Genomic DNA, 27,217 nt, shown 5'->3' with positions numbered 1-27,217 from the left:
TTGCAGTATTTGCACAACATGTGTAACATAATACACCCTTTAACTGGAAGAATGTCTTAGTTTTAGACTAGCCAGAAAAGACACACTGACAAATATAGTCGCATAAACTAAACCAAAAGTTATGTTGACCAAAAATATCTGGAAACACAGGCAGACACAGGGACAGACATATAGACAGACCCAAAACAATACCTCTACTTTTCAAGGAGGTAACAAGATATACAAATTACACAATGCTGACTTGAAATACAGATTAAACAATCAGAAATAAAAACAACATTTAAACATACTGTAGGTATTTTTTTCATATCATCACTAAAAGTTCCTGTGTAGCCTCAAATTGTAGACACTGAAAATATGTACATTATGACCCTAGATAGATTAGATCTCTACAAAAGGCAGAAATATCAACTCAACACAAAATAGTTTCTAGTGCAATCGTTCTCAAAACAAAGAAGCCTACCCTCCCTCAGCCGGTCCCTGACACTCTTAAGGACTGTAAATGGATATGTCAGATTTACCTGGATGTAAGGTCACTCCAACAAGCCTGAAGGCATGAATGCCAACATTGTTCCCATGTATATGGTGTTCCACCTGTGCACAAAAGAATGCCTGGTAGTACCAGGGTCGGGAACATTAGCGAGAACACTGTAGCCTATTTCTGTGGGGCGTTCCAATAAATTCACTCAGACAATAGACAAGTACATTTCGTCACCTTTGTAGCTATTTCCCGTGTGGTGATATCCCTTTTTGGGGGAAGGGTTGGGCATATACTATAGGTGAGGGCATCTGAGAGCAATACTGTAAATGCTTTTAAGTTCACATGGTTTTTATTTAGCGCTAAGGTGAAAATGGAGTGCTCGCAGTGTTGTTAAGTTTGCGGCAGCGCTATAGTCACATGCTGCTACAGTATTGAACAAAAATGTTTGCGGTGTGTGTAAGTTCGATGTGAAATGGTTGCCGCGAAAATCATGGACATAAAACCACCGCCAACATTTCTGCATTAACAGTATCCCTTTTTGGGGAGAAGGGTTGGGCACATACATGTAGGTGAGGGTATCTGACAGTGATATATTCTCAACCACCGTAGATTAATTAACTTTTGCGATAGTTCTATTTCGCGGTAAGACGGACAGGGAGGTTTTTGAAACAATTCTGTAGTGGAGTACTGTACTAAATACTGTAAATGCAGAAATGCTCGCGGTGGTTTTATGTTCGCAGTTTTTGCAGCGACCGTTTCACCGCGAACTTACACACACCGCAAACATTTTTGTTCAATACTAAGATACAAGGGAGACATACAATGTATTCACAGTGTAATGAATTCATGGAGAGTTCACCACGAAAATAAAACACCGTGAAAGTTTAAAGATCTACAGTATAATTTGGAAACTGGACCATAACACATGCCTTTACAGTACGCCTCTGTGTATCTAATGCAAGATCAAACGCCTAAGGTGTAATATGTCACAAAAGCAGACCCGTGTTACTAATTTTGGGTTGGGCTTCAGAATATATTCACGTGCACGGACCAGTAAAATGTACGGATAGCATGTGGAGATATTTCTTGTGTTTTGACAGCCTTTGGTTTGAATGAATAACAGAAATGGAGTGATCATCGATTTTGATGTAATGTAACAAATAAGAATTATTGTCCACACTACCTCTTTGTTTACCCTATATTTGATACAATGTACAATTACTGTACTAACAGTATTATAAACTTTATGACTACAAAATAACAACACGTCAACATATAATATCTTATTTGTTTATTGATTACACTTAATAAAATCATCATCATACTACACCTTTTAAGTCCTTTAAAATGCTTCTTCGAAGGAAATACTTAAAAAGAAACACCTGTTACATTCTATGTCACAGCGACTTTTCTGATAGACACAGCGCCATGAATAATTTAATGGTATAGTACACTGGGGTACTAAATCATACCCTAACACACCCTAGCAAGCATATACAAGCAAAAAATAGATATCAGACATCTTAATGACTGTCACGAATGCTAAGAACTGCACACAATTTTTGTCCATAATAACTTCCAGTTCTTTTACACACAAGCAGGTAGATATTTTTCACAAAGCTTAGTTAAACTTCAGTAAATGATACTTGTGAGAAACACACACTTTAACAAAACAAAAACATCCTGACTCTACATGTATGTGTAATCCTACCACACAGGACTAGTACTAACACAGGACTTACTTTGAACTGAATTAATCTTATCTATTTGCAAATTTGTGCCAAAGGTTCATCGCAAAATGCTCAAAATGACTTGGATCAAAATTGTCGTCATTCTCATTATAGTTTGAATTTCATTCCATAGATCACCTTTGTAGCTGAAATGTGAGGAACCAAACTGCAACGAGATATCAAAACAGGAAGTTCCGCTGCAGTACCGTAAGAAGCCGCTAGGGGGCCCAAAATCTAATTGTTTTCAGGTCTCATCAAAACCTACCAACATACCAAATATCAAAACAATCCATCCAGGCATTCTTGAGTTATGGTGGTCCACTACAAACAAACGCTACCCTCTGCATAACCTTCTTGGCGAAGGTAATTACATACATACATTGCAGAAAGAGCGCTAACGGCTACACCTCTGTCATTTTCCACCATCTTAAACACAGCAGGAGAGGGGGTCTACGCGTGAACTTTCAGGCGCTTGGGTTAATGCACTACCCACCACCCCCAGACGAACAACATTTAGTTACACACAACTTACTGTACTAAAACAACAGTACCTTATTGAACTACATGTATTAGCATACAACCTTGTCTTCAATTGATATTCTTTTGAAGACTAGTCAAGACATCCAAAATTGTCTTAACCTCATTAAGTTACACATCTAGTCAGAGTTTTGGTATAAAACCTGGTTTTCCAGTCCTATCCTTAGTCACTGACGAAAGACAGTGGATGCTATCTGAAACGTCTGACTGTTTCAAAATTTTATCCAGTTGCTTGAGTAACTATTTTGGGCGCAACTTTGTAGCTATTTTCCGTATAGATGCTGATATTAAAGTTTCTGATGAGAACCTTTCAATACAACTGTACCTAAGGCATCATTCACTAACATGGTTCATGAACGGGGTCTAAGACTGAGCTTGATCCTTACATCTGCTTGGAGGTCACTCTAACCTGACCTAGAGCAGTTGCACAATGAACGTACCTGAAGATTTCCCAGCCTGACCCAGCGGACACCAGGGCTGACCTCAAGACCCGCAGACTGTGGTTAGAACTCGGCCAATTTGTTTTGCAAAACCCATGTCAGATAAATTTTTGATGAGGATACCAGTGCCAGTGACTATCGTTTTTCACATTATTGTACGTCCGCATGTATTATGCATAACGATAGATCGTAAATCCTATGACCCTGACCTGCCAACGACTTTTGATGGGAGAAACCACGATGTGACTCAGGGTGGACCAGGGCTGTCTCCAGCTTTAGATTTTTTTCCGTCCCACTCATTGTTTGGGAGCCAATGTGTTGAATTTTTCTTGTTAAGTTCATCATTTTCAGCTAAGTAAATATATGAAGATACATTTTCATCAATTTCATGTTATAGAGTTCAGATTTTGGGATGGAGCAGGTAAGAAAATTTCCGTCCCAACAAGCAAATTTCTGTCCCGGGACGGGGGGACGGGTCCTGGGGACAGCCCTGGGGTGGACTCCCAAGTGGGTTTCCATATCCCTTCATTTTTTACCAATTTTTGCCAATTAATTCAACTTGAAAATCTGTCCAACGATAAAAATACTATTCAAACAAACAAACAAGCCAACATCAATAATGAACTTTTAAACTGTCACATTAATCTAATTAGATAAAGACTACAATTTCCAATTAGCAACCTTAGGGGTAAAACCCGAGGATTGTATGTATGTAGGTTAAATACCCATACAGTACCTGTATGTATGAGGTACAGGTCCAAAATACTGGAACCCTGCTATACTGGTACTGGACTACAGTACCATAGTACTAATCAGTTCAAGCCTGACTAGGATGATAGGTCAGGGGATGGCAACTTTGACAGATAAAATCACCATGAAATTACTGTGGCAGTGTACTTTGCAAGGTCTGAGTCAAATTTTCATCTTAGTTTTCCTAGAAATAATACCTAGCACGATTAAACAGTTTAGGTACCTAACTCTACCCTGGATACTGTAATTCTTGATTTGTTAACTGTAACTTAATTTTAGCTAATCTAACGGTCACTTAAGTCAACCGCTAAATTTCATCATCACAAATATTTGATCACTCATATTTGAGACAGTGATGTTTGTTCCCACCGTTACAATTAAATGCAGTGAACTACTCCCCTTTCCCCCAACTGCTAAAATTACTGACCACTATATTAAAGTGATTTACAGTAGTGTACATTTAAAAAGGACATGATTAATGTGACCTTACTGACCACTTGCTGTAATGTTGTTGTTAGCATTATGTACAATAGGCCCTAGGGGCAGGTTAGGAGTCAAGTCAGGCGTCTAGGGGCAACTGTCAAAACTCCTGGGACAGCCATTTAAAGGCAGTGTCTGACAACAATGTATCAACTTTTGAAGCTAATATAAATTATTCAAAGTACCAGTACAGGGCTGTCTCAAGCTTTAAATCTTTTGGTCTGTCTCATTCATTGTTTAGGAGCCCATGTTGTTGATGTTTTTTTGTTAGATCTATCATTTCAAACTGGACCCGCGGCACGCTGGTGGCGTTGCTGCGTCCTAAACTGGATTTGTGTTACCCTTGACTTTATAATCTTATAGGAATATTATTCAAAATGTATAAGTATGCCAAAAAGACAACAAAACACACAAAGCTTAAAAAGATTTATTTTTTGTCTATGAACTTCGTTGAGTGCCTTGTCAATTTGATCGGCAGCAGTGACAACGCCAGCGTGCTGCGGGTCCAGTGAGAGGGGGGCTTAACCACTAAACTGTTTACCACTTGTTTTGTTGGTATGTCTGCAAAGCCTTCTGCCCACAAGTTAGGAACCTCCTTCTCTTTAATTGTTCTAAAAGGAAGTCTCAATGGTGGCCCTTCTTTCTATTTCCAAGGACATGGAACTTTGAGTGATGTAAGCGCATTCTTTCTGGGTCCTTAACCTTTTAGTAGGAACTTTATTGACTGTATGAAAAATTGGGGTGGAGTTTCTTTCTTACAGTTGGTTTGTTGTTCATCCATCTGTGCTGTCAATCACTTTGGACTCATTCATGAGACCTTGGAACAGAGCCATGGTGCAATGTATTGTAAGTGCCACAGGCTGCATACATTGTGTATATATACAGCTGGCACTATCTGTATACTACATACAAGGTTCATGTGAGGGTCTGCATGGGGGGATGCTGGCTATGCTTAGTGGTAAATTTAGGAGGTCCAGCAACACTAAATGATAAATTCAGTAAGGTACAAAAAGTAAGATACAAAAAATGGAAGTTCTGCTACAGTACTATTGAGGTCACATAGCAGGGGCCCAGAATCAACCTTGACTTTCGTCTTCCCAACACCTACCCACACACCAAATATCATCATAATCCATCCAGAGGTTCTTGAGTTATGCTGACTACAGTAGTCCGGAAACACAAACACACACACACACACACACACAGATAGATACACAGACATACACACAGACACACCCAAAACTAAATCTCCATTTTTCATAAAGAAGAATGAAGACAAAGATTTTTGACAAACATTTAATCATTACACACAACGTACAAAGATTGCTACGGGGAGCTTTCAAGACGAACTATTTCTGAGACAAAGATGAAGATAATGAAAAGTGTAAATTTACAAAAGGAGTCCGCATAGCAGCGATTCCAGCTATTACAATTCATCCATACAAAAACAAAATGACCTTTCTCCATTTAAATGCCAACAGACTTGCACAGTGAATTATACCACACCCTCGCAACTACGTATGTAAATTGTAAGGGACCATACGATATTTAGCGGGGGGGGGAGGGGTGGTGCGTTGGGGGGGGGGAGGGTCATGGAAAAATTTTTCGAGGTGGGGGGGAGGGTCATGGAAAAAAATTCTGGGTTGGGGGGGAGGGTCATGGACTTTTTTTTTACGAATCTGTTGAATTGTTGTGCATAAACATTATGCTGTGGGCCGACAAACTGACGCTGTAAATAGCCCGCTATGCATGCCCAGCGTAGCGGCGAAAAAATACAAAACTACCGTAGTAAACATGCCGAAGCACACGTCCAGCACGCGCCTCCACTGTTTCACAGGAAGCTATCCAGCTATCAGCTCTAAGGGAGGTGCCAAATACTAAATTAGCACCCCGCCTTACCGCTCCGATCTTATCTCACAGCCCCTCCCACCCGGCTACTCTCCAAGCAGAGCATGGGTTTCGGCTGGTTTTTGACGTGTTTTTAGGCGTTTTTGTCGGGCTTTCTACTTTGTCATCTTTTTTTTTTTGTCTAGACAAAGCAGAAAGCCCGGCAAAAACGCCTAAAAACACGTCAAAAACCAGCCGAAACCCATGCTCTGCTTGGAGAGTACACCCGGCAGCATCGCGCCAAAACGTAACAGTAGCCGACATGGCCGAGTACGCCTCTCTGTGACGATCAGCGGGGTGGGTCCCGGACTATTAGAACAGCCGTAAATGTATCAGATTCCGGGTAATCTCCTTATTTGGAAGTTGATAGTCCGCAGTTGAGCAACACAGAAGCTGTTATTTAATAACGTAAAAGATTCCTTTCTTTGTCAGTGCGGGAGAGAATTAATTTTTAACTGTATTTCTGACAAATTTCTGGAGCAAGGTTATGTCATTTTTTCATCCAGAACAGCGAATTGATGCACAGAAAATTCATTTCTACCAATGAAAGTAGGAAGATAATGTTTCAACTAAATTGATAAGCTTCGCCATGATTGGACGATTGGGCTGCTTCAAATTTGTGGCGCCGCCCACGACTTTCCTTGTTCCCAGGGCATCTAGTCTTTCTGGCGCCTTGGCGACTGTCATCAAAGGCTGCCGACTGTCAATCAGCGGCAATTTCCTGGGAAAATACGTGAGTTGGAACTACGTGTGGCAGTCACCAGCGAACTTATGGCGACCGGTGATCTTTACGTTCCTTGAACTTTCAGTTCCACGTTTTCTGTAGTAGTTACAATTTGACGCAGAACAGCGGCTTCGGAGGCTTCCTGGAACGGCGGCGTATATATTTGGGCAATCTAGGGGGGTGACGCGATTTCTATTAACACGGGCCAAGGTTCTCTAAATTATGCCGACAAAGGGACTTTCGCCGCAGAGAGAGTTACGTCGCCGAGGGACGACCGCCTCGGCGGCGATTTTTCTGGAAACATGTCAGCGTTTAAGCGTGGGAATACCAGGAATATCGCTTCTTATTTCGCACCGAAGAGAACTTCTGACAGCGACGATATTGTAGCGCTTCGACTTCGGAAAACGGAAAACTGGTATCGACTATTGATATTTTTGAGTAGCTAAATAAACCAGCGAGGTTAAAATCTCCTTGAATAAACTATTGATATTGTTGTTTCTGAGATTTTAGTTGTCTTTCACGGTTTCACCTAAACTTAAGTATTGTATGTCAAGGTCCTGTGGAGAATAGAAGTTGATTGACTACCATGATTATCATAAATATAACCCTCAAAACTGAAAAAGAAGCCTTCTCAATAGCCCAAAAATGCAAGAGCTTCCGGGGGGCTTCGCCCTTGGGTCATTAAACTTACTTTGTTTACCAGCAAAATTTGTTCATCAAAATTCGGGCAATAGCATTTCAATGGTTAAAGATTTTTAGATTTTCCTGCGGGTGCATGTCGCGCCTCCCGCGGCGAAAAATATGTCGGAGGGTATCGTCCCCCAAAAAATCAAGCTGTATTTCTTTTTACAATACAGATGTCTATATATCTGCTTGATTAAACTTAGCTTACTCTTCCAGCAAAATTTGTCTCTCATATAGCAGTTCAAAGGGTCCCGATTTCAAAATTTTCTCAACTGTCTTGCCCCCTTTACAATTTGATTTTGCTATCGCCTCTGGTACCGACAACCGCTGGTTCCCGGTTCTTGTTTTATAGCATGCGTCAGCTATCCCAAGTGGACGCCCGATGTCCATATAGTAGTTGTTTTATAAATGGGGGTCGTTTTTCTATCATTTTTACATGATACCTGTAGGGGGAGGGTCATGGTAAATTTTTTCGAGGTGGGGGGGAGGGTCATGGAAAAAATTTTTGAAATGGGGGGGAGGGTCATGGAAAAATTTTTTGACCGGACTTCCAGTGCACCACCCCTCCCCCCCCGCTAAATATCGTATGGTCCCTAAGAATGCCACAGTCATAAATTTTCAATGACTTTGAGCAACAACATGTGCAAAAGCAGTTGGGAAACTCAGCTATTCATTAGTCTACATTTACAGGCAAGCTCAGTCTACAGGGAGGTCAATCACCTCAAGGTGTCAAGGCTCCTTGAGCTCACAGAGGTACAATACTGTACATGCTGAGACTGCAATTTAGCTCATTAGATTTGGTTTCCCAACGAATCAGTCTTGTGAAGCTTTGGCCTGAGGCTTGCAGCACTCAGCAGGAAAATACTGTAAATGCATTTGAGTTTGCGTGGTTTTCATTTCGCGGTAGGGAGAAAGTGGGGTGTTCGCGGTGGTTTAAAGTTCGCGTTTGAGACAATAGTAGACAAGGGGGTAGGATGGGAAAAAATTTGCGGTGGTTTTAAGTTCGCGGCGAAGAGCTTAGCGCAACAACCACAAACATAAAACCACCGCGAACATTTCTGCATTTACAGTAGCTTCCTCCACAAGTCTGCCAACTCAATAGAACTTTTTCAGCCGAGAAACAAAAAACGGCCCGTGTCCTTTTTATCATGGCGCAATTCTTAGAGATTGGTCGATGTTCAAATGTCACCAAGCCCCGTCAAATGAGACGAGGTAGATTTTCAGCCGAAAAGAATACTGTAATTCTTGTTTCTTTCACTGTAATTTTATGTTCACTCTTTTCACGGTCACCTCTGTACCATGACCTTATTATGACTTTATTCCTCTACAAATCTGTTCTGTAAATCACTTGCCGCCACCGTGAAGTTAAAGTTCAGTGAAAATGTCTGTTTTCCTTACACCGTGAAATTTTGCTACGGTGAAGATAAAGAGAATTACAGTACTTGATGGTGAAAAGTTATAATTGCCGACATACAGCAACACAGTAAACTGTGAAATTTTTGCACCGATTTAAACTCACAGTTTTCGCACTGACCTCTCAATGCCAAACCAGCAGAAATAGATTAGGCCTGAGAGACATACATCATGCAACATTGGAACGGATGTAAACAACATTTTGAACACCATCCAAACATGCAGAAAATAGGATGCCCTTGTGCTAGAATGACCTCTGGACAGAACAACATCACATGGTCATCCCATCTGTTACCATGGCAGCTGGCTCTTACTAACTACCTATATAACCATATATCCAGCCGTGTTCAGCTTATAATTTAACCTCCTGTAGGCTACCAGGGGCCCATCAGAAAACAGTGGAGCACCCATCAGAAAACAGTGGAGCACTGTTAGGAGGGCCTGCATGGGGGGGGGGGGGTCCCGACAACGCTCTACGCTAAATTCGGAGGGCCGGCTACGTAATACGCTAAATTCAGAAATCCTCCCTACGCTCTTCGCTAAATTCAGAAAGCCCACTTTACGCTCTACGCTAAATTATGGAGTGGTCGGCAACGCTCTACGTAAAATTAAAACGGCCGATTACGCTCTACGCAAAAGGGGCATGCAGGCCCTCTGTTAGTAGTAAATGCATCTAAGTTTGCATGGTTTTTATTTTGCAGTAGGAAGAAAATGGAGTGTTCGCGGTGGTTTTAAGATCGTGTTTGAATCAATAGTACCGCTACAGTCATAGGTGGGCCAAAAGTTTCGGGGTGGTTTTAAGTTTGTGACGAAGAGTTCAATGCAAAAAACGCGAACAGGAAACCAACGCAAACATTTCTGCATTTACAGTATCAGGCTACAAACTATGTACCATGACAAGGATATTCTTTGTGATGTCTTTAGCTCTCTCAAAAATGGCAAATGAATTTCAAAACACATCTATCTTTGGTTGATAACTCGATTTGCTGCCTGCTAACTTGTTTACAAACTTTGTTGCTGTAGTCTCTACCAGACCCCTTGGGCTGCAAAAATTGCCCAATTAATTTGTCAGAAAAATTTAGTAGCTGGGCATAGGATGACCTGTCGACCTATGGTCAGCTATTTCCTCCGGCAAATTCTCCAACCTATTCAAGGGGTTAATCTCAGCCCTTGCCCTATTTAGCCTATTTTCACTACATTTTTAGCACCCCAAGGGGCTGGTAGAGACTACACAAAGGACACAGGGCTCTACTCTTTTAAACTTCGTCCATCTGGCAATGTTGGCGTCTTGTCAACTGTACTTAAAACCATCTCAAGATCCCTTAAATTCTTCTTCTTTAAAGGTAGGAGTTCTAATGCCCTCCGACTTTTGTGGCGATAGTTTCTAGGGCGCCGCAAATTAAGGTATCGAGTGTCGGGCACCCTACGGGGACTACTGTGCACTGACGTCGTACTTTCTTTGTCATCGTTTCTTTTTAAATACCCTCTTAAAGTCCCTGCATTTTATATAAATGGTTCGCATCTGAGTCGTAATGTTTAGTTAGCATCTGTACAATCGATCGGGTCTGTTATTGGGGGTAAAAATGATCGAAGAAATCCTCACGTGCTTCCCGAACGTGACTTGCATTACTCGGAGCACAACAAGAAAGACCAGAATTTTTTGTGTGGACCGACATAGCTTAGCAGACACACACGTATTTTAATCGTCACTAGAAGAGACTTACCTTCAAGAAATGCGTGCTCGTGATATCTAGTTTCCTTGAGATAGAGGAGATGTAAAGAAATACTTACAGAAACGACGGTGGTGGCTGTAGATTCTAGTTGGAATGGCTAAGAGGCCTTCAGTTCTGCACTTCTTTCCGCCATGTTTGTTTATTATGGTCACGTGACGAGCCTTTTGCAATCCCGATTAGACGATACCAAGTGGTGTGTCGGTAGGGGGTGCTGAGTTTTTAATTTACAAAAAAAAGGCCATAGCAAGTAATTTTATGGATGACATCAGCGCGCTCATTAATTTTGAAAAAAAGAAGAAGTTTTCCCTCTGCAGATGGTCAACATAACAAGAAAAACGTGGGAAAATATGTCGTCTTATAGCCTTGATTGTACTTGTAGAAGTGGCACTTGTGAGATAGCTATAATGACCTTACAGGTTTGCGATGGCAAAACCTATATTGACTTCGTTGGCATCCACAGGCGCCGCCATGTTGGATTTGATATCACATGGGGGCCATCTTGCTTTGCTTGGAATGTGACGTCATGTTTCTGGATGGGGAAATTTCTAGATTGCGTCATGATTAGATCGATATCATATGGGGTTAAAGGTCTGGGAAGAGGGACCATCCATTAAACATGGGGATAAAGGTCTGAGGGATCGAGAGAGGATCATCCATTTCACACAGGGATAAGGGTCTGGAAAGCTAGGGACCACACTTTTCACATCTGGGTAGGGCCCATCCATTTCACATAAGGTTGAAGGTTTTTAAAGGTAGGGACCATCCGTTTCACATAGAGGCGTGGTCTGGGAAAGGAGGGACCAATAATGTCATATTGAGTTGAGGGTCTGTTTAAAATAGCTGACTCACCAGCTAAACTGACTTGGTACATCTTTTCACGAAGTGGTTACTTCAGGTGTCCCTTTTAGTAGTTATCCCTTTCTAGAAGGAAAACTCCACTTGAGCAACTCAAAGCACAACCTCTAGTCGACTCCACACATACATGTACACCAACCCACCCCCACACACAGTGTCACACATACATTCAAGTTAACAACACACATATAACAGTATGGGAAGTGAAAAGGTGACCCCTGCGGGGGTTCACCTGTTCCGCCATGCCTTCCAGTTTTGGAGAAGTGTAATAAATAAATAAATAAACCATCCTAACATCCTAATGGTCGGTGGCCACACCAATTCATTCCTTTGCTTCTTAGTCATTTTAAACGTTTTTCAACAAGTTACAATGGGGGGGGGGGTATTAATTCCAACCTTATAAAATACGCACTTCAAAATATGGATATGGTCTATATAACCACAGAAATCACAAAATTTGGGCAATCATTGGAGTCCAACCCCCCTGTACATACCCATTTAAGTTTGTACATGCTTTAATGGGACTAGTCCATTTTTGCAATGAAGGTGATTTGGGAATAGTCTATATCTGCGTGGAGACTAGATTTGGGGTTTAGATATTCACTTTGGAGGAGGGAACCTTGCAGCTGACTATATTCAACCCTTGTGATTCAGAGGTACAATTTCATACAATTTCCGCCCCAAAGAGAGTTCTATCAATAAACCAGCCTTGAAAGTAAACTCTGTCTTTGTGTTGATATTCCAATTCAGCATTTTGTTTTAAATTCGATGACCAGCAACTTAAATTGGTGTGGCCACTTTATCAGACATGAATCGACACAAGGAAGGCACAACGCTCCATCGTCTTGCAGCAGATTTTATAACCATCATAGTAACTGCATTTTTTTTACAGTCAAGAACATCACTCTTGCCTCTGAAATGTCTCAGTACATTATTACGACATACTGTTCTGCCATTTCCTCTCTCAGAAATGTTTTGTTAAAAAATAACAGTTGAGGTGTCCGAGCCTGTACCCTGTACAGCGCCCTTAACTCACGTGTGCTTGCCCTAACATGGCTACGAAAGGACGGCAAGCACACTTCTTTTCCAATCATTTCACTGTCTCCAATTCGTAAAAACCAACCCGGCACGGATACCATGCAACAACTGATGAGAACGCAGCAGGGGCATAGGCGTCTTTCGGAGAGCCTGTTTTTTTTTTCATTTCCACATCATTGCACATGCACAGTGGAAATGTGGGACCTTATATCTGACTACTGTATTGTGTTGTACAAGGTATGTTTAGAACAATACATCATGGGTTATTCTAAAATGTCAGTTGACAACATCGTGTTATGGAAAGTCCTTATGTTATGGAGTCTGTGTACTTGAACGTGAACCTATCATGTTTTCCCTATCACATGTGAGTAGGTTTTTCTTCATGCACAAACTGTACACAGCGAACTGCTGTAGACTTGAGAGCGTAAAGGAAGACTCGCGTTTCGGAGTTTCCCTTTAAATGACAGCTGTAATCTACCTTCGGGGGAATCGATACGAAGTACTTTGGTTTATAACTGAACACAACTTGAATGCTACTAATACACTACTATTAAAGAAACATTCAACTCATAAATTTATGTACGTAACTTTTGAATCAACACAATAACAACATACAATATGATCAAATTTACATATCAATTTACAAAGAATATACATGTTCTAAACTCATATACTTAGATACAATATTACAATTCACAACTGAGAAAATCATGATGTGGCTGTCACATTCTGGGTAACACTTGCTATATATATATGTGTCTCGTTGCACATCATTAGCATTGTACTGGGTAGTCTTGATAATGGTCAGTATCTGTATGAAACTACAGTAATTATGCCAAAGTCTCTGTACCCTGCCATGCAACACTCTTTCCTTCTTTGCAAGGCACCATTGCAAAGAAGTGTCACCACATCCAAATATAAATACAAATGAAATGTTGTGCTGTCTTGCATCACCCTCCTTGGTTTTCAATCTTGACTTGTCCTCATTTGAATAATACAATCCATTTTTTTTGACAGATTGTACTTTTTTTTTTACCAAGGAGTGTTAGTATATCTTGCAAGAAAAACATACACATCGTGTCAAGAAACTTCACATCTTCCTTTGTTAACACGGGGAAATCTTAGCTGAACAGAATGGAAAAGTTCTTTAATACTAGCATTGGTTTAAGTTTAACCATGAAAGACAAGCTCAGAGTCTTGTATTCCACATAACAGTTAAAACCTTCAATAGATAACACAACATGCAAGGTTGCACATGGCACTCTTTTGTGTAGTATTCCTTTCCTTGTCTCCTGTGCATGTGTGGCTACGCCTCACGCCGTGTTACGTCCACGTTCACACTGTTGACGTTGTAACCGTGACGATACCCTTTAAACTGACTGTAGGCTAGTTCTTTGTACAGCAGCTAGTGCCTAAACAGTGACAATGGCCATTTCACTGTTGCCATTGTTCACATATGTGCGTTTGTAACAAACTCAATAAAATTGAAAACTTTTCCTAAGAAACTCCTGGTTGACGAGTGTTCGCAAAGGTTGACTAGAGCTGACAGCCGACTTTTTTTATCCTTCATATAGAGAATCACTGCTCTAAGAATCTAGGATCCTATTGGCTCAAGCTGAAATTTGTTTATCCCGCGAAAGGTTTCTGCGCCTGCTCCCGTGTATTTACAAGTCGTCCACGGTTTCGATCTCGCCACGGTTGATGATATCGGTGCTCGGGTTGATGGAGAAGCCAAGAATACTTGGGTCGATAGGTTGCATCCGCTGTTTCTTCTTCTTTCCTTTCAGCTTGGGGTCACCGTTATCCAGCACCTGGGAAGACCACATGTTGTGCATCTGAATGTGCACACAAAGTTTGGAGAGAAGGGGTAATGCAAGTCCATGCAGCATATGCAGAGTTAGTTTTTTTTTTACAAAAAAAAAGAAGAAAAAAAAGAAAAGAAACTGCACAAAAAGTTATAAAACTGTGCCCATCTAAAGATGCATATTAAGATATTTTGCGTTATTCTCACTCAGGCAGTTGATGCTACCTGCAACATAAGGATGTGCACAGAAAATCTGTAGGTGCATCTTAAAACTCAACACAAAAACCATGCATCACAACACCACATGCACAGAAAACTCAACTGACACAACATCAGTGGAAAACAAACAAACAAACACACCAAAATCTATGGACCGTATGGAGAAGAGATAAAGCAGAAAAAAATATTTGTAAAAACCTTCGAGAGCAACAGTCAACTATCAAACCTATCTTTCATCATTTTGGAGCAAAAAAAAAATTACTGAGTCAAGTCCAATTCAATGTTCGAAATATTTGAAATAAAAGAATATTTCAGTCAAAACAGTTCTAAATTGTTTGAACAATTAAAAATGAAAGTTTGAACATGTTTGAACTTATAAATATATTTTGGAAATATTGTGGAAGTAACTACACAAAAATCTTTATTTAGAACAATTTCAAAACATCTATGTGATTGTTCCAACGATTTGCAACGTTTTTGATATAATGGTGGAATTCTGTCTAAAGTACAACAAAAAGGTGTAAGGATTTTTCTGAACTTGAAGCAGTAGCGAGAGACTGTAGTGCCAAAGAAAATTATCAACTTCCATAGAATAATGTTTCGTTTCTCCAAAGTGCAACAAAAACGGTGTAAGGATTTTTCTGAACTTGAAGAATTTGTGAGAGACTGCAGTACAAAAAAAAACCCTCAATAGAATAACGTTTCATTTCTCCATAAAGTACAACAAAAAGTTTGTAAGGATTTTCCTAAATTTGAAGAAGTTGTGAGAGATTGCAGTCCAAAAAAAATAGGATAACGTTTCATTTCTCAAAAGTGCAACAAAAAGGGCGTAAGAATTTTCCTGAACTTGATTATAAGACGTTGTGAGAGACTGCAGGTGTAACAACAAAAAGGTGTAAGGATTTTCCTGAACTTGAAGAATTTGTGAGAAACTGCAAAAAAAACTTTACTTCCATAGAAAAACATTTCACTTCTCTAAAGTACAACAAAAAGGGTGTAAGAACTTGAAGAAGTTGTGAGAGACTTGTAAGACGTCTTATTTACCTGCTGTACAGTCATGCCACCTGGGCGCTGCTGAAGAGGCTGCTGGGTAGGGGCTGGCACTAATGGAGTGGAAGTAGGTGGACCTTGGTGAGGCCAAGGCATTTCCTGGTGGGGAAGCGAGGAAACACAAACAACATTGTAAAGGATCTATGTTAGAGCGGACGCAAGGAGAGTAACCAAAACGAGGGCTGTCTCCAGGACCTGTCCCTCCATCCCGGGACGGAAATTTGCCTTTTGGGACGGGAATTTTTTTTACATTGTCCGTCCCAAAATCTGAACTTTATGACATGAAAGTGATGAAAATGTACCTCCGTAAGCTTAAAATGACGAATTTAACCCGAAAAATTCAACACATTGGCTCCCAAACAATAAGTGGGACGGAAAAAATTAAAAGCTAGAGACAGCCCTGACCAAAACACATCTTAAGTATATGATGCAAGGATACGAATGAGTTTACTCAAATGGAAGAACGGAATCAACTGCTCTGTGTGCTAGAGGTATTCTCTTTGAAAGATTTTTTTTACAAAAATGCCGGTTGTTGTTCCAGAATTAGCTGCTAGGGGGCCCGAACCAAATCACAATGGGAACTTTCTACTATTTTACAACATGAAGGCTGCATCAGTGCATGCAAGAAAACTGACATCTGACAAAATCAGGGCTCTCCCTAAGCAATCAAACAACAATGCTGCACCGACTGTTACAATCTCAGCACCTCCTTGTCTATTTTTAAGTTGAGGTAATTTTGCTTAGATTGTGACACTATGTGAAACACTAAGAAAAACTGAGATGGGTGGAGAAGATCTTCTGTGGTGCGCCAACGGTCAAATCTTTAGACAAAGAAGAAGAATGTTGCATAAACTGCAGCAGCAAGACGTTGTAGATGACATACTCAATTTCCTAAGTCTGTTTTGCAGGATCAACAATAGCACAACATTACCAAATTTGTAAATTCTGCTCAACTGCTTGTTTCCAACGTACTTTGGTAACAACATTACATCTCTAGTCTTAGTTTGGACTTGCTCTCCGTTACAAAATCGATGTTACCCCCTCACCTGTTTTCTCTTTGCACGTTTCTCCAGGAACTGTTTGGCAAATTCTTTGGCCTCTCTGGTCTCACCCAAATAGGACTTGATATAGTCGTGGACCTGAAGATGGCAGAAACATTCATTGGGACATGGTCAAGATTTGAGCATCCTAAAACATCACACTGAAATTCATTCAGTAATGTATATCGGAATGAAGAGTGTCAGTCTCTAGCTAACATATCTTATAGAACATGTTTTGATACAGTAAATACCCATGAAATAAAATGTATCCAAAACCAATTGCTTTATCATAAAGCTATACAAATAAATGAATGACTGAATAAATGAATGAAATTTATTTTGTGTCTTACAAGAAATATGGGCTTCATATATCATAATCAGAGGAATACAAAGATTACATGAATAAGACCGTAATAAATGAGACAGTAAATATTAATGATTAAATTTAAGTATACTGACAAGCTTTATCTTGATATTAAAAAAAAAACACTCACTCACTAACTTTGAAAACTACATTTCTTCTAAGAAACACAAACCAACAATTTAAACGAAGCTGGGTAATTTCAATGAACTTCAATGTCTAGCTACATGTATATGTGTTAGCAGTGTTACATTCTTACCTCGTATGGAGACTCCACATCTTTTAGGAAATTTACAAATGTAGGCACTGCAACCAGAGGGTAGAAAAACATGATGTTGAGTACAAAATCCAGCAATACTATCAGATCTCAAGGATAAAATTTTGAGACTGTAAACACATTTAAGTTTGTGTGGGTTTCATGTTCCCAGTTTTCCCTGTGACCTCTTGAGTGAACTCAAAACTCGAAATTTTGTTGTTTTGTCTTCTGCCAGCCTATCCCTTTGTACGGGGGGGGGGGGTATACTTTGTACAGTATTATGATTTGGAGGAGACTGTTCTCTCTATCTGTAACACCATTGCCAAGTCGCTAGTAGGCGACTGCGCTTCCATTCCTGTAGCAGTAAGTGAATATAGCACCATCACGATCTCAAAACCACATCAAACACTCAATTTTCGCCTTACCGCGAAACTAAATCACCGCAAACTTAAACCCATTTACAGCTTTCCTGTAACTTCAACACACGTTTCACAGGCCAACTGAGAAATGTGGTCTGTTCTGACAAAATTTGTTTTGACAAAATTTGTTCATACGTTCTCTGAAAATACAAAATATACAGGCATCCTTGGCTAGTATTGAAAACACGAACAACAATTTCAGAACTGTGGATTCCCAACTCTTTTTCAGGCCTGCAAATAACAACATGAACTTTCTGCCATTTGTCCTAAAATGTCTGATACAATCACAGAGACAAGGCACCACATTCTGTCTGATTTTTAAAAAGTTTTAAGGACCCAAAGAACAGACAAGATCAAGAAACAATCATCTACATCTGTGCCAATGGGCCACAGTACTTGTACAACTGTACATGTACCACTGGTCATTTTGAGCTGGGAAAGACTACCAAATTCTGTGTGATTTATAAAAAGTTTTAAGGACCCTAGGAACAGACTAGAACAAGAAACAAACATCTAGATCTGTACCAATAGGCCACAGTACTTGTACCACTGTACATGAGCCACTGGTCGTTTTGAATTGGGAAAGACTATGAATTTGGAAAATCTAGATAACTTTGGATAAAACATCTCAATAAATGTTATGGCAAAAATAAAAAGATAATGAAGGAAGCATGTCTTTCAAATTAACAGTTACTAGATTTTTCAAATTGCAAATGTCTTCCCAAATCTAAACTGACCAATGTGTAATGATCCCATACAATACTACACAGCAAAGTGGACTCAACAGAAAAAGTTCAGAAACTTCATTCTGGTCAATCATATCTTTGTCAATTGCATTGCAGGGCTCGAAATAGCGGGTGCATGTGCACCTGTGTGCACCCAAAATTGAAGCTGTGCATCTAATTTTTGACTGTGGTGCACTGGTGCACCTAGATATTTTCGTACTCTATAGGGTAAATGTTCTCTTGTACACTAGCATACAGAATATTTTTGAAATGAAAAAGCAAGGTAACTTTAATTTGTTGTACTTAATTTGATGTATTGCTTGTTTGAAATTTGAAATCTGGATAGAATTACAGATTGAAGTTCTAAGAGGAGCAGTGGCGTCAAACTTATGTTTTGTTGACGTTCAACTTTAGTTTAAGTGGTACACCCACATTTTTTTCTGTGCACCTTTTTTTTTGGTTGGGTGCACCAGTATATTTCCAAAAATGAATTTCAAACCCTGCATTGTATTGTATCATATATCAGTGGAAAGCATCTTTATTGCCCTCAACAATGACATTTGGGTTTTTATAATCATATTCATTGTAAAGAGAAATAAATTTCCAGCGATACAGAACACATTAACAATTGATACTGTAATAATGGAGATAAGATGGATCAAAGGTGAGCTTCCGAACTTTTTGTGCTGAGTCGTTTTTCCCTTGCAACAACAGAGACATGTCTACAACTACATGTACATGTGACTGCTACGACAAACAGGTAGGAATTACCTGTTGTCTGAAAGTCAGTATACTGGTAATTCCCTGCATAACAGTTGGGAAAATGACAAGTCTCATTGTGGTGCTCGACAATGGTTAGTTCTCACAAACAACCGGCAACTCCACACACAACAGCGCACATTTTTCATCACAAGTTTGTCTTGTCTTCAGACCTCCGATAACAAAATCACCGTTAAGTACTTACCACATCTTTGAGACTATGGGCCCAATCACACTTGTGCGTATATACAAGTCCGTATGAGTTGCGTATTAACATCCTTTGGTTTGTGTAAAGTTTGTGGGGAAGAAGTTGTTTTCTACTTTGACCCACCGTTGTGCAGCCTGGTTTTCGAACCGAAAAAATGTCTTCTTTGGCCGCAAACTTTACCTAAACCAAAGAAATGTCAATACGCAACTCTACAGACTTGCATATACACACAAGTGTGCACAGACCCTAAGTTGTTTTCCTTTGCGCGGATGAACATATGTTTGTACAACTCACGATAACCAAACTGACTTTTTCTACAATCTTCCAGAACTAAAAAGCCGAGCATAACGGGGTTTTTTTCAGCATGTAGTTGTTTTTTTGACATCTGAACTTTTTCTTCAACTGCCACAAAGGGTATCAACGGATGCCAAAATCGTTACATAATGTCAAGATTTCCCTCATTTTTCACACTTTCCACAAAACATGTCATTTCAAAAGGCACCCATTTCAAAATATAACAAACGATTTGTTTACGATGTTGTCAATGGCATCTTATGACTCTTAGATTCAAGTACCACTTTGGTAAACTTTGGAAGGAACATTTCAATAAACTGATGAATGCAAAAAGTATACAAGAAAGAAGTAAAATTCAGTATCTTTTGTCTTGAAGCCCAAGTCACATCATCCCAACTGTTATGCTAATTGGAAGTGTGTATGGGACAAAGGTGGAAAGTGACCATGCATGGGCACAAAAATGTCCAAATTTTTATTCATTATCTAATATTCAGAAATGTTTAAAATATGTTTATAATAAGACAATTACTTCCATAATCAACATTTCTGTTGCCTGGTGTTCTCAAGAACTGAATGTATTGGGTTGAGCCCCTATCTCAATGGACCCGCGGCACGTTGGAGACATCGCTGCGACTGGGTGATTTAACTATGTGCTCAACGAATTTCATCAATGAAAAACATTATCTTTTCAAGCTTTGTGTGTGTTGTTGTCTTTTTAGTTGTACGTTTTGTATAATATTCACATTATTAAGTCAAGGGTAATACAAATCCAGTTTAGGACGTAGCGCTGCCGCCAACGAGCCTCGGGTCAGGTGAGATTGGGGCTTTACTTGTTAGAAAGAAAGGAACATTCAGACATACCATCTATGGCAGAAGCTGCACTGATTGTTCTCAGGGCTGTTTCACACCATTTGGTGAAGTCGTCAGCGGCATAGTTGGCTTGGAAGAGCTTACGGACATTTTCCTGAAAGAAGTATGGCGATCACGGTTAGTGAAAGACAGTGATATTGATCCAGTCTAGCTCGCTAAAGAGCTATTCTTCCACTGATCGTAACAGAGACGACAGACGTTATGTATAGTACATGTATTTACAGGTTCATTGTACCGTGGAAATTCCCCTAGCTCTTTTCGACAAGCACAGTGGACGACGGCTTAACGTCCCGTCCTAAGGACTGTGACCCTTTCCGGTAGCGTGCATGTCGGGTGAGCGACACAGCTGGGAGCGAACTCACGGCTTCTAGTTCCAGAAGCAGGGTCACTAACCACTAGACCACACGCGCTATCATTAGGCCTAGGAAAGTCGATGTTGTGTTTCTGATCACAGTCCTGAAAAATTTAGGGTCGGTAGGTAGGAACCCTTTTTTTAGAAAGCAATTTCTGATCCAACAAAAACAATAATTCAACAATGTATAACTGAAATTCATAAGTATTTTCTGGTATTTTCACCATCATACTTTCATCATACAGATATACTAGTATGCAGAGTGTCACAAAAGGGGACTTAGGTTTGGTAGGTCTATTTATATCACTTTATCTATTGCAACAGAAATGAGAACATGTTGGAAAATGTTTCTACAATGTTTTTCTCGCTCAGATGTCTGATTAAAAATTTTCTGTCCCTTGCCAGCGGTTGACCCCAAAAAAAGAAGATTATTAGAGAAGATTAGGAAATGACATACCTCCTCCCTCATTTGTCTGGATTTACTATTTGACTTTGAATTCATCATTGCACCTTGGGCATACGGATCACTGGAAGGAAAAAGAGATATAAGTTATTCTAACGTTACTAAGGAAAGTCAACAACGCGGCTTGAAAAACTTAATTTCAGTTTTCTGCAATATGGTATTCTGAATCAGAATATTGAGTCTACAATATCGTTTATTCTGTTAGCTTGACAAATTTTTTTTCAAATATCGTTTCTGAAATCTACATAAATTTTCAGTATTTTTCTAGATTTGATACTGCACGATACACATCTCAAAACTTGTTTCATTGAAGACACACGAAGACGCATTTCTTGAACATAACAAAACATGCCCGAAGCTGTAGTAACCTATTTTGTCCTACAAAAAGTCAGACTTCTAAATGGTAAGTGCTCTCTGAATCTGTACTTTTGAGTGGCAGCATATTTTCAGGTCTGACATAATTAGGTTATACGAGACTGGTCTCCCATTGGTTGTTTTTTCTGTGTAAGTTAAGCACTAACCAATCTAGCTGTGACAAGTCCTGATCCATGGGTTGTGGAATGGGAACGGAACTTTTTCTGCAATTGCAAAATGTACATGGGTCAAAATACGCAAAAGAAACTGAACGTGAAACTGGCTTCATGTCATGGTGTTTCTTTTCATTCAAATCAAAGTAAAATTCTTTTTTCTTCATTTTCTTTTCAAATCCCTTCAGGTTCAAGTCAAAATTCATAAAAGCCTCTCTATAACTGTGATGTATTGACTGGGCGTTTCTTTTCATTCAAAGTAACATTTTTCCCCCTTAATTTTCTTTCGAACATCTTTGGGTACAAGTCGAAATGCATGAAAATAAACAGGTTTTGAAACCCTCTCTATAACTGTGATGTATTGACTGGGTGTTTCTTTTCATTCAAAGTAACATTTTTCTCTCCTCATTTTCTGTCCAACATCTTTTGGTACAAGTTAAAATGCATGAAAATAAACAGGGTTTGAAACCCTCCCTATAACTGTGATGTATTGACTGGGTGTTTCTTTTCATTCAAAGTAACATTTTTCTCTCTTCATTTTCTTTCGAACATCTTTGAGTACACGTCGAAATGCATGAAAATAAACAGGTTTTGAAACCCTCTCTATAACTGTGATGTATTGACTTGGTGTTTATTTTTATTTTTTCTCTCTTCATTTTCTTTCAAACATCTTTGGGTACAAGTCGAAATGCATGAAAATAAACAGATTTTGAAACCCTCTCTATATAACTGTCATGTATTGACTGGGTGTTTCTTTTCATTCAAAGTAACATTTTTTTTCTCTTCATTTTCTTTCTAACATCTTTGGGTACAAGTCGAAATACATGAAAAAAAAAAAAACAGGTTTTGAAACCCTATCTATAACTGTGAGGTACCGAATGATTTTATAAAGGTTTTTGATACTTCACGAGACAAAGATGACAGTTACCTAGGTTTGTTGGAGGAGGACATGTCGTGGGCGGCCTCGTCCCAGAACCCTCCCTTGCTGGACTGAGAGCTGGGGTCGCCCCACACGCTGGTGCCGTCGCTACCCCACGCCGTGGCGGCCGCCGTGTTGGTGTTTCCCCAAACGGACGCGGCGCCCAGACTAAGGTTGGCCTGTTCAACATCATACTAATTCAGAAAAAGCGGCATAGGTTTTGATGGATACAGCATAAGGTTCATGATTAGTGACACGTTTCTATTGGCTATGGAAAAGTATGACAAGAAATCAAAGTTTGCTAGGTCAGAGTTAGAATCAACATGGGACCAGGCAACAAATAGATGCCGTTCTATTGCCTATGGAAAAGTATGACAAAAAATCAAAGTTCCCTAGTTCAGAGTTAGAATCAACATGGGACCAGGCAACAAATAGATGCCGTTCTTTTGCCTATGGAAAAGTATGACAAGAAATCAAAGTTCTAGAGTTCAGAGTTAAAAGCAACATGGGAGCCGGCAACAAATAGACAAGTTGTAAGCTAATCGCAAGAACACCGAAAGGTACCCGCCACACGCCCCCAGTCTCCAGAAGTCTACCAGGTCAAATTTGTGACTTTGGGGCCCGGCTGGGGATACACCCCCTATAGGCACCGGCGTAATTGCGACCGTAGAGTACTTGGATGACACAAAAATGTAGAATATAACGTCTATGTAACACGCTGGCTGCTCACATGTGGTTTTTGTTGCTGCTGCTGCTGCTGTTGTTTGGCCAGCTGTCGGGCCTGCTCCTGTTGGATCTCCAGGAAGGACTTGCCGGAACCTGAGGGGCCCCTGCTGGAGAAAAAAGATGCGTCCTGTCTACTTAGACAGGAGGACAAGACTGAGACTAGAACAGTGGGCCAACCGGGATGACCAGCTTTGACTAGTAAAACTTGAGCATATTTAACAATAGTCTTTATGATTTATCATTTGTAAACACTTGTTAATTGGAAAGTACACTACGCCATTAAACTGCAATAATTGATATGCTCTCATAATCATATCATCATCCACTGGGTTTTGCATCTACATTTGGTTATTAATTGAAACTCTTTAGTGTTGCATGTAATCTTTCTTGTTCATGTTTTTTGACTGTGCCCTGCATCTAGCTTCTTAGCTCTCATAGCTTTCTTTCTCTCTTTCTGTTACATATACATATGGAAACATGGAACAGAGGAGTATGCAATTCTGCAAATGACAATTACATTCAAATGTGCACTGCGAACGGACTTAGCATTAATGTGCACACATACCAATGCATCAAACTCATTCGAATCTTAGCACATCTGTGACGCAAGCAGTTCACAGAAGTGTTGAGTTTAACCTTCTCCCTGCTGCCTAACTCTGTAACCAAAAGGGATCCAGATGCCAAACGGCTACTTCGGTGTGCTAAAGGTAAAACACTATCCATTAAGTCTGTAGAAGACATAGTATGGAAACGTTTGTTTCCTTGCCAGACTTACCCTGCTGCCCAGCTGCCTGGGTTCATCTTCTGCTGCTGCTGTTGTTGCTGCTGCTGGATCTGCTGACTGGCAGCCATCTGTTTCTGACGCTGAGGGAAAAAAAGTTAAGTTAAAATCGTAAAAATCCCAAACTTTTCTCAATTTCTATTGCCTTCGGGCCACACATGCCTCCGCAGTAGGGGCCTAGTCCACCAATAGTGGAGTGTGTTCAACTTCCATACTCTCCCTCATATAAGTGCAGAGTGCTAAGCAAGGAAAGTTTAAAACAAGCTACAAGCTGCAGTAAACCATCTACCATTTTACCAAGCACTGCACAATGAGAAAACATGTTGTAAATGTCATAGAAATGTTACAAAATGTCCTAAAAAAACATATATCACAAAATGAGCTGAACTTGTTTTTCTCTTACTCTTTTGCATCATACAAAGCATAATAAGTGGAAGTCATTCAGAAAATCAACTCTGTGTGGCTTTGGCATTGACACCTTCGACTAACTGTACCCTTAAAAGCATACCTAGGAAAAGAGCTGTGTACCTAAACCCTGGACTTGTACCTAAAATTGTTTAGGTACAGGTCGGGACCTAACATCTGGTTTACCTGTACCTGTACTTAAACAAACTAAAACACTAGTGGACACCATTTTTTAGACTAAAACTTTTAGTAAAAGGTAGGTAAATCACATGTCATAGATGGCAAATTTGATAACCTTATGGTTGAAAATGAAGGAAACTTGTAAATAGACTTGTTTCGAGATCCTAACAGTGTACATAAATCCTCATACAAAGATGACAAGTTACTACTAAAAGACAGTTGGCTGCATGTTTAACTTACAAATAATTGACCAAACTTGTTTAGGTACATGGACCTGAACTAACTGCTGTACCTGTACTGTACCTGTACATTTGTTTAGATACATACATCAGGGCTCGAAATACTGGGTGCATGTGCACCTTTGTGCACCCAGAATTGGAGCTGTGCACCTGATTTTTAACTGTGGGTGCACAGGTGCACCTAGATATTTTTGTAGGCTATAGGAGTAAGATACCATTGTACACTAGCATACAAAATACATGTCTTCTTGAAATCTTAGAATCAGAAAAAGCAAAACTTTGATGTATTTTTTACTTGTTTCAGATTTTGAAGTAAGCTCTAGAATAAAGCATTGAAGTTCTTAAGACAGGCTTAGTGCTAAAATTCTACTTTATTTTAAAGTTGTGCACCCAGATTTCTTTCTGTGCACCTAACTTTTTTGGTTGGGTGCACCAGTGCACCTATCCCCAAAAATGAAATTCGAGTCCTGTACATGTAGCTCTACCAGGGAAGGATGTAAAATGTAAGGAACATTCTCACCTCTTCCCTCTGCTTCCTTTCCTTCTCCTCCTGCATCTGCTGAATCTGGGCAAGAGATGGCACAGTGGACGGGGCCGAGCTGGTCTGCTGCGCCCACAGGGAATGCTGGGACAGCTGCAGCACAGGAATAGAAATCATTTGACCTTGTACCAAAATACTCCAAGGTCATAAGGTTTGAATCTTAACAACAACAAAAAAATATACATTTCATTTTGCAATTGCTGCTCTTGCATCATGTTTTATCTTTTAATTTCTTAGAATGAAAACTTATCTGTGTAGGTACAAAGTTGATGTATACTGTTTCCTTCGTTGGCTCTTTATTGCTTCCATAAACCCATTGACATCCTCTCATTTCTGACCATTTCCTGTTCCATCTAAATGTAGTAGCCCAGATGTTTCTACTTATTACTATGAGGAACACAATGAAGTCCCCTATGTAACTTACCAAGTTGGCATTCTACAAACGTGACTTACTAGGTCAGCGTTCTGCACACATGTGACTTACCAGGTTGGCATTCTTCACACACGTGACTTACAAGATTGGCATTCTGCACACATGCTGTGACTTACCAACCCTATGTGACTTGCCAGGTTGGTGTTCTGCACACACATAACTTACCAGGTTGGCGTTCTGCACACACATGACTTACCAGGTTAGTGTTCAGCACACACGACTTACCAGGTTGGCGTTCTGCACACACACGACTTACCAGGTTGGCGTTCTGCACACACAGGACTTACCAGGTTGGCGTTCTGCACACACAGGACTTACCAGGTTGGCGTTCTGCACACACAGGACTTACCAGGTTGGCGTTCTGCACACACAGGACTTACCAGGTTGGCGTTCTGCACACACATGACTTACCAGGTTGGCGTTCTGCACACACATGACTTACCAGGTTAGCGTTCTGCACACACGTGACTTACCAGGTTAGTGTTCTGCACACACATGACCTACCAAGTTGGCGTTCTGCACACACACGACTTACCAAGGTAGCGTTCTGCACACACACTTGACTTACCAGGTTGGCGTTCTGCATCTGTTGGCGTTGCTGTTCCTGGAGCCGGCGCAGGGCCTCCTGCTGCTGTCTCTGCTGGTCCCGCTGTCTCTGCAGCTCTTGCTGTCGGGCCAGCTCCTGACGCTGGAGCTCCTGCTGTCTTTGCAGCTCCTGCTGTCTCTGCAACTCCTGTGTTAACAGAAAGTAAAAAATATTGTGGCATCGAATGGCCGAGTGGCTAGTGATATCAAGAGGTCATGGGTTTGATTCCTGGCATTCCTGGCTAGATGTTGGTACCTTGGGAAAGGTACTTTACATGACTTTCTTGACCTCCACCCATGTGTAAAATG

At 40.3% G+C, this 27,217-nt stretch overlaps 1 protein-coding gene across 9 annotated transcripts in view; it reads right to left on the bottom strand.

Moving 5' to 3' along the window:
* Positions 1–13,833: 13,833 nt before the first annotated feature.
* LOC136442837 (GRB10-interacting GYF protein 2-like) overlaps positions 13,834–27,217 on the bottom strand; it is a 38,335-nt gene continuing 24,951 nt past the window's right edge. For 5 of the 9 annotated variants that reach the window (XM_066439795.1, XM_066439800.1, XM_066439797.1 and 2 more), the window contains exons 21-33: positions 26,892–27,056; positions 25,870–25,983; positions 24,520–24,608; positions 23,749–23,875; positions 23,028–23,212; positions 22,094–22,150; positions 21,567–21,636; positions 20,749–20,851; positions 19,398–19,430; positions 17,486–17,532; positions 16,872–16,964; positions 15,820–15,924; positions 13,834–14,587 (exon numbers count right to left, since the gene is read on the bottom strand). In XM_066439795.1, coding sequence (XP_066295892.1) covers positions 14,417–14,587; positions 15,820–15,924; positions 16,872–16,964; positions 17,486–17,532; positions 19,398–19,430; positions 20,749–20,851; positions 21,567–21,636; positions 22,094–22,150; positions 23,028–23,212; positions 23,749–23,875; positions 24,520–24,608; positions 25,870–25,983; positions 26,892–27,056 — 1,359 coding nt within the window. In that variant the 3' untranslated portion in view covers positions 13,834–14,416. The remainder of the gene's footprint in view (positions 14,588–15,819; positions 15,925–16,871; positions 16,965–17,485; positions 17,533–19,397; positions 19,431–20,748; positions 20,852–21,566; positions 21,637–22,093; positions 22,151–23,027; positions 23,213–23,748; positions 23,876–24,519; positions 24,609–25,869; positions 25,984–26,891; positions 27,057–27,217) is intronic. The other 4 variants (XM_066439798.1, XM_066439796.1, XM_066439801.1 and 1 more) reach the window with 4 other exon arrangements.

This window comes from Branchiostoma lanceolatum, chromosome 10 (genome assembly GCF_035083965.1).
Source record: "Branchiostoma lanceolatum isolate klBraLanc5 chromosome 10, klBraLanc5.hap2, whole genome shotgun sequence".
In the NCBI taxonomy this organism is placed as follows: Eukaryota; Metazoa; Chordata; class Leptocardii; order Amphioxiformes; family Branchiostomatidae; genus Branchiostoma; species Branchiostoma lanceolatum.
Note: the sequence above shows the minus strand (reverse complement) of the source record. Positions and strands in the feature narration are given on the sequence as shown.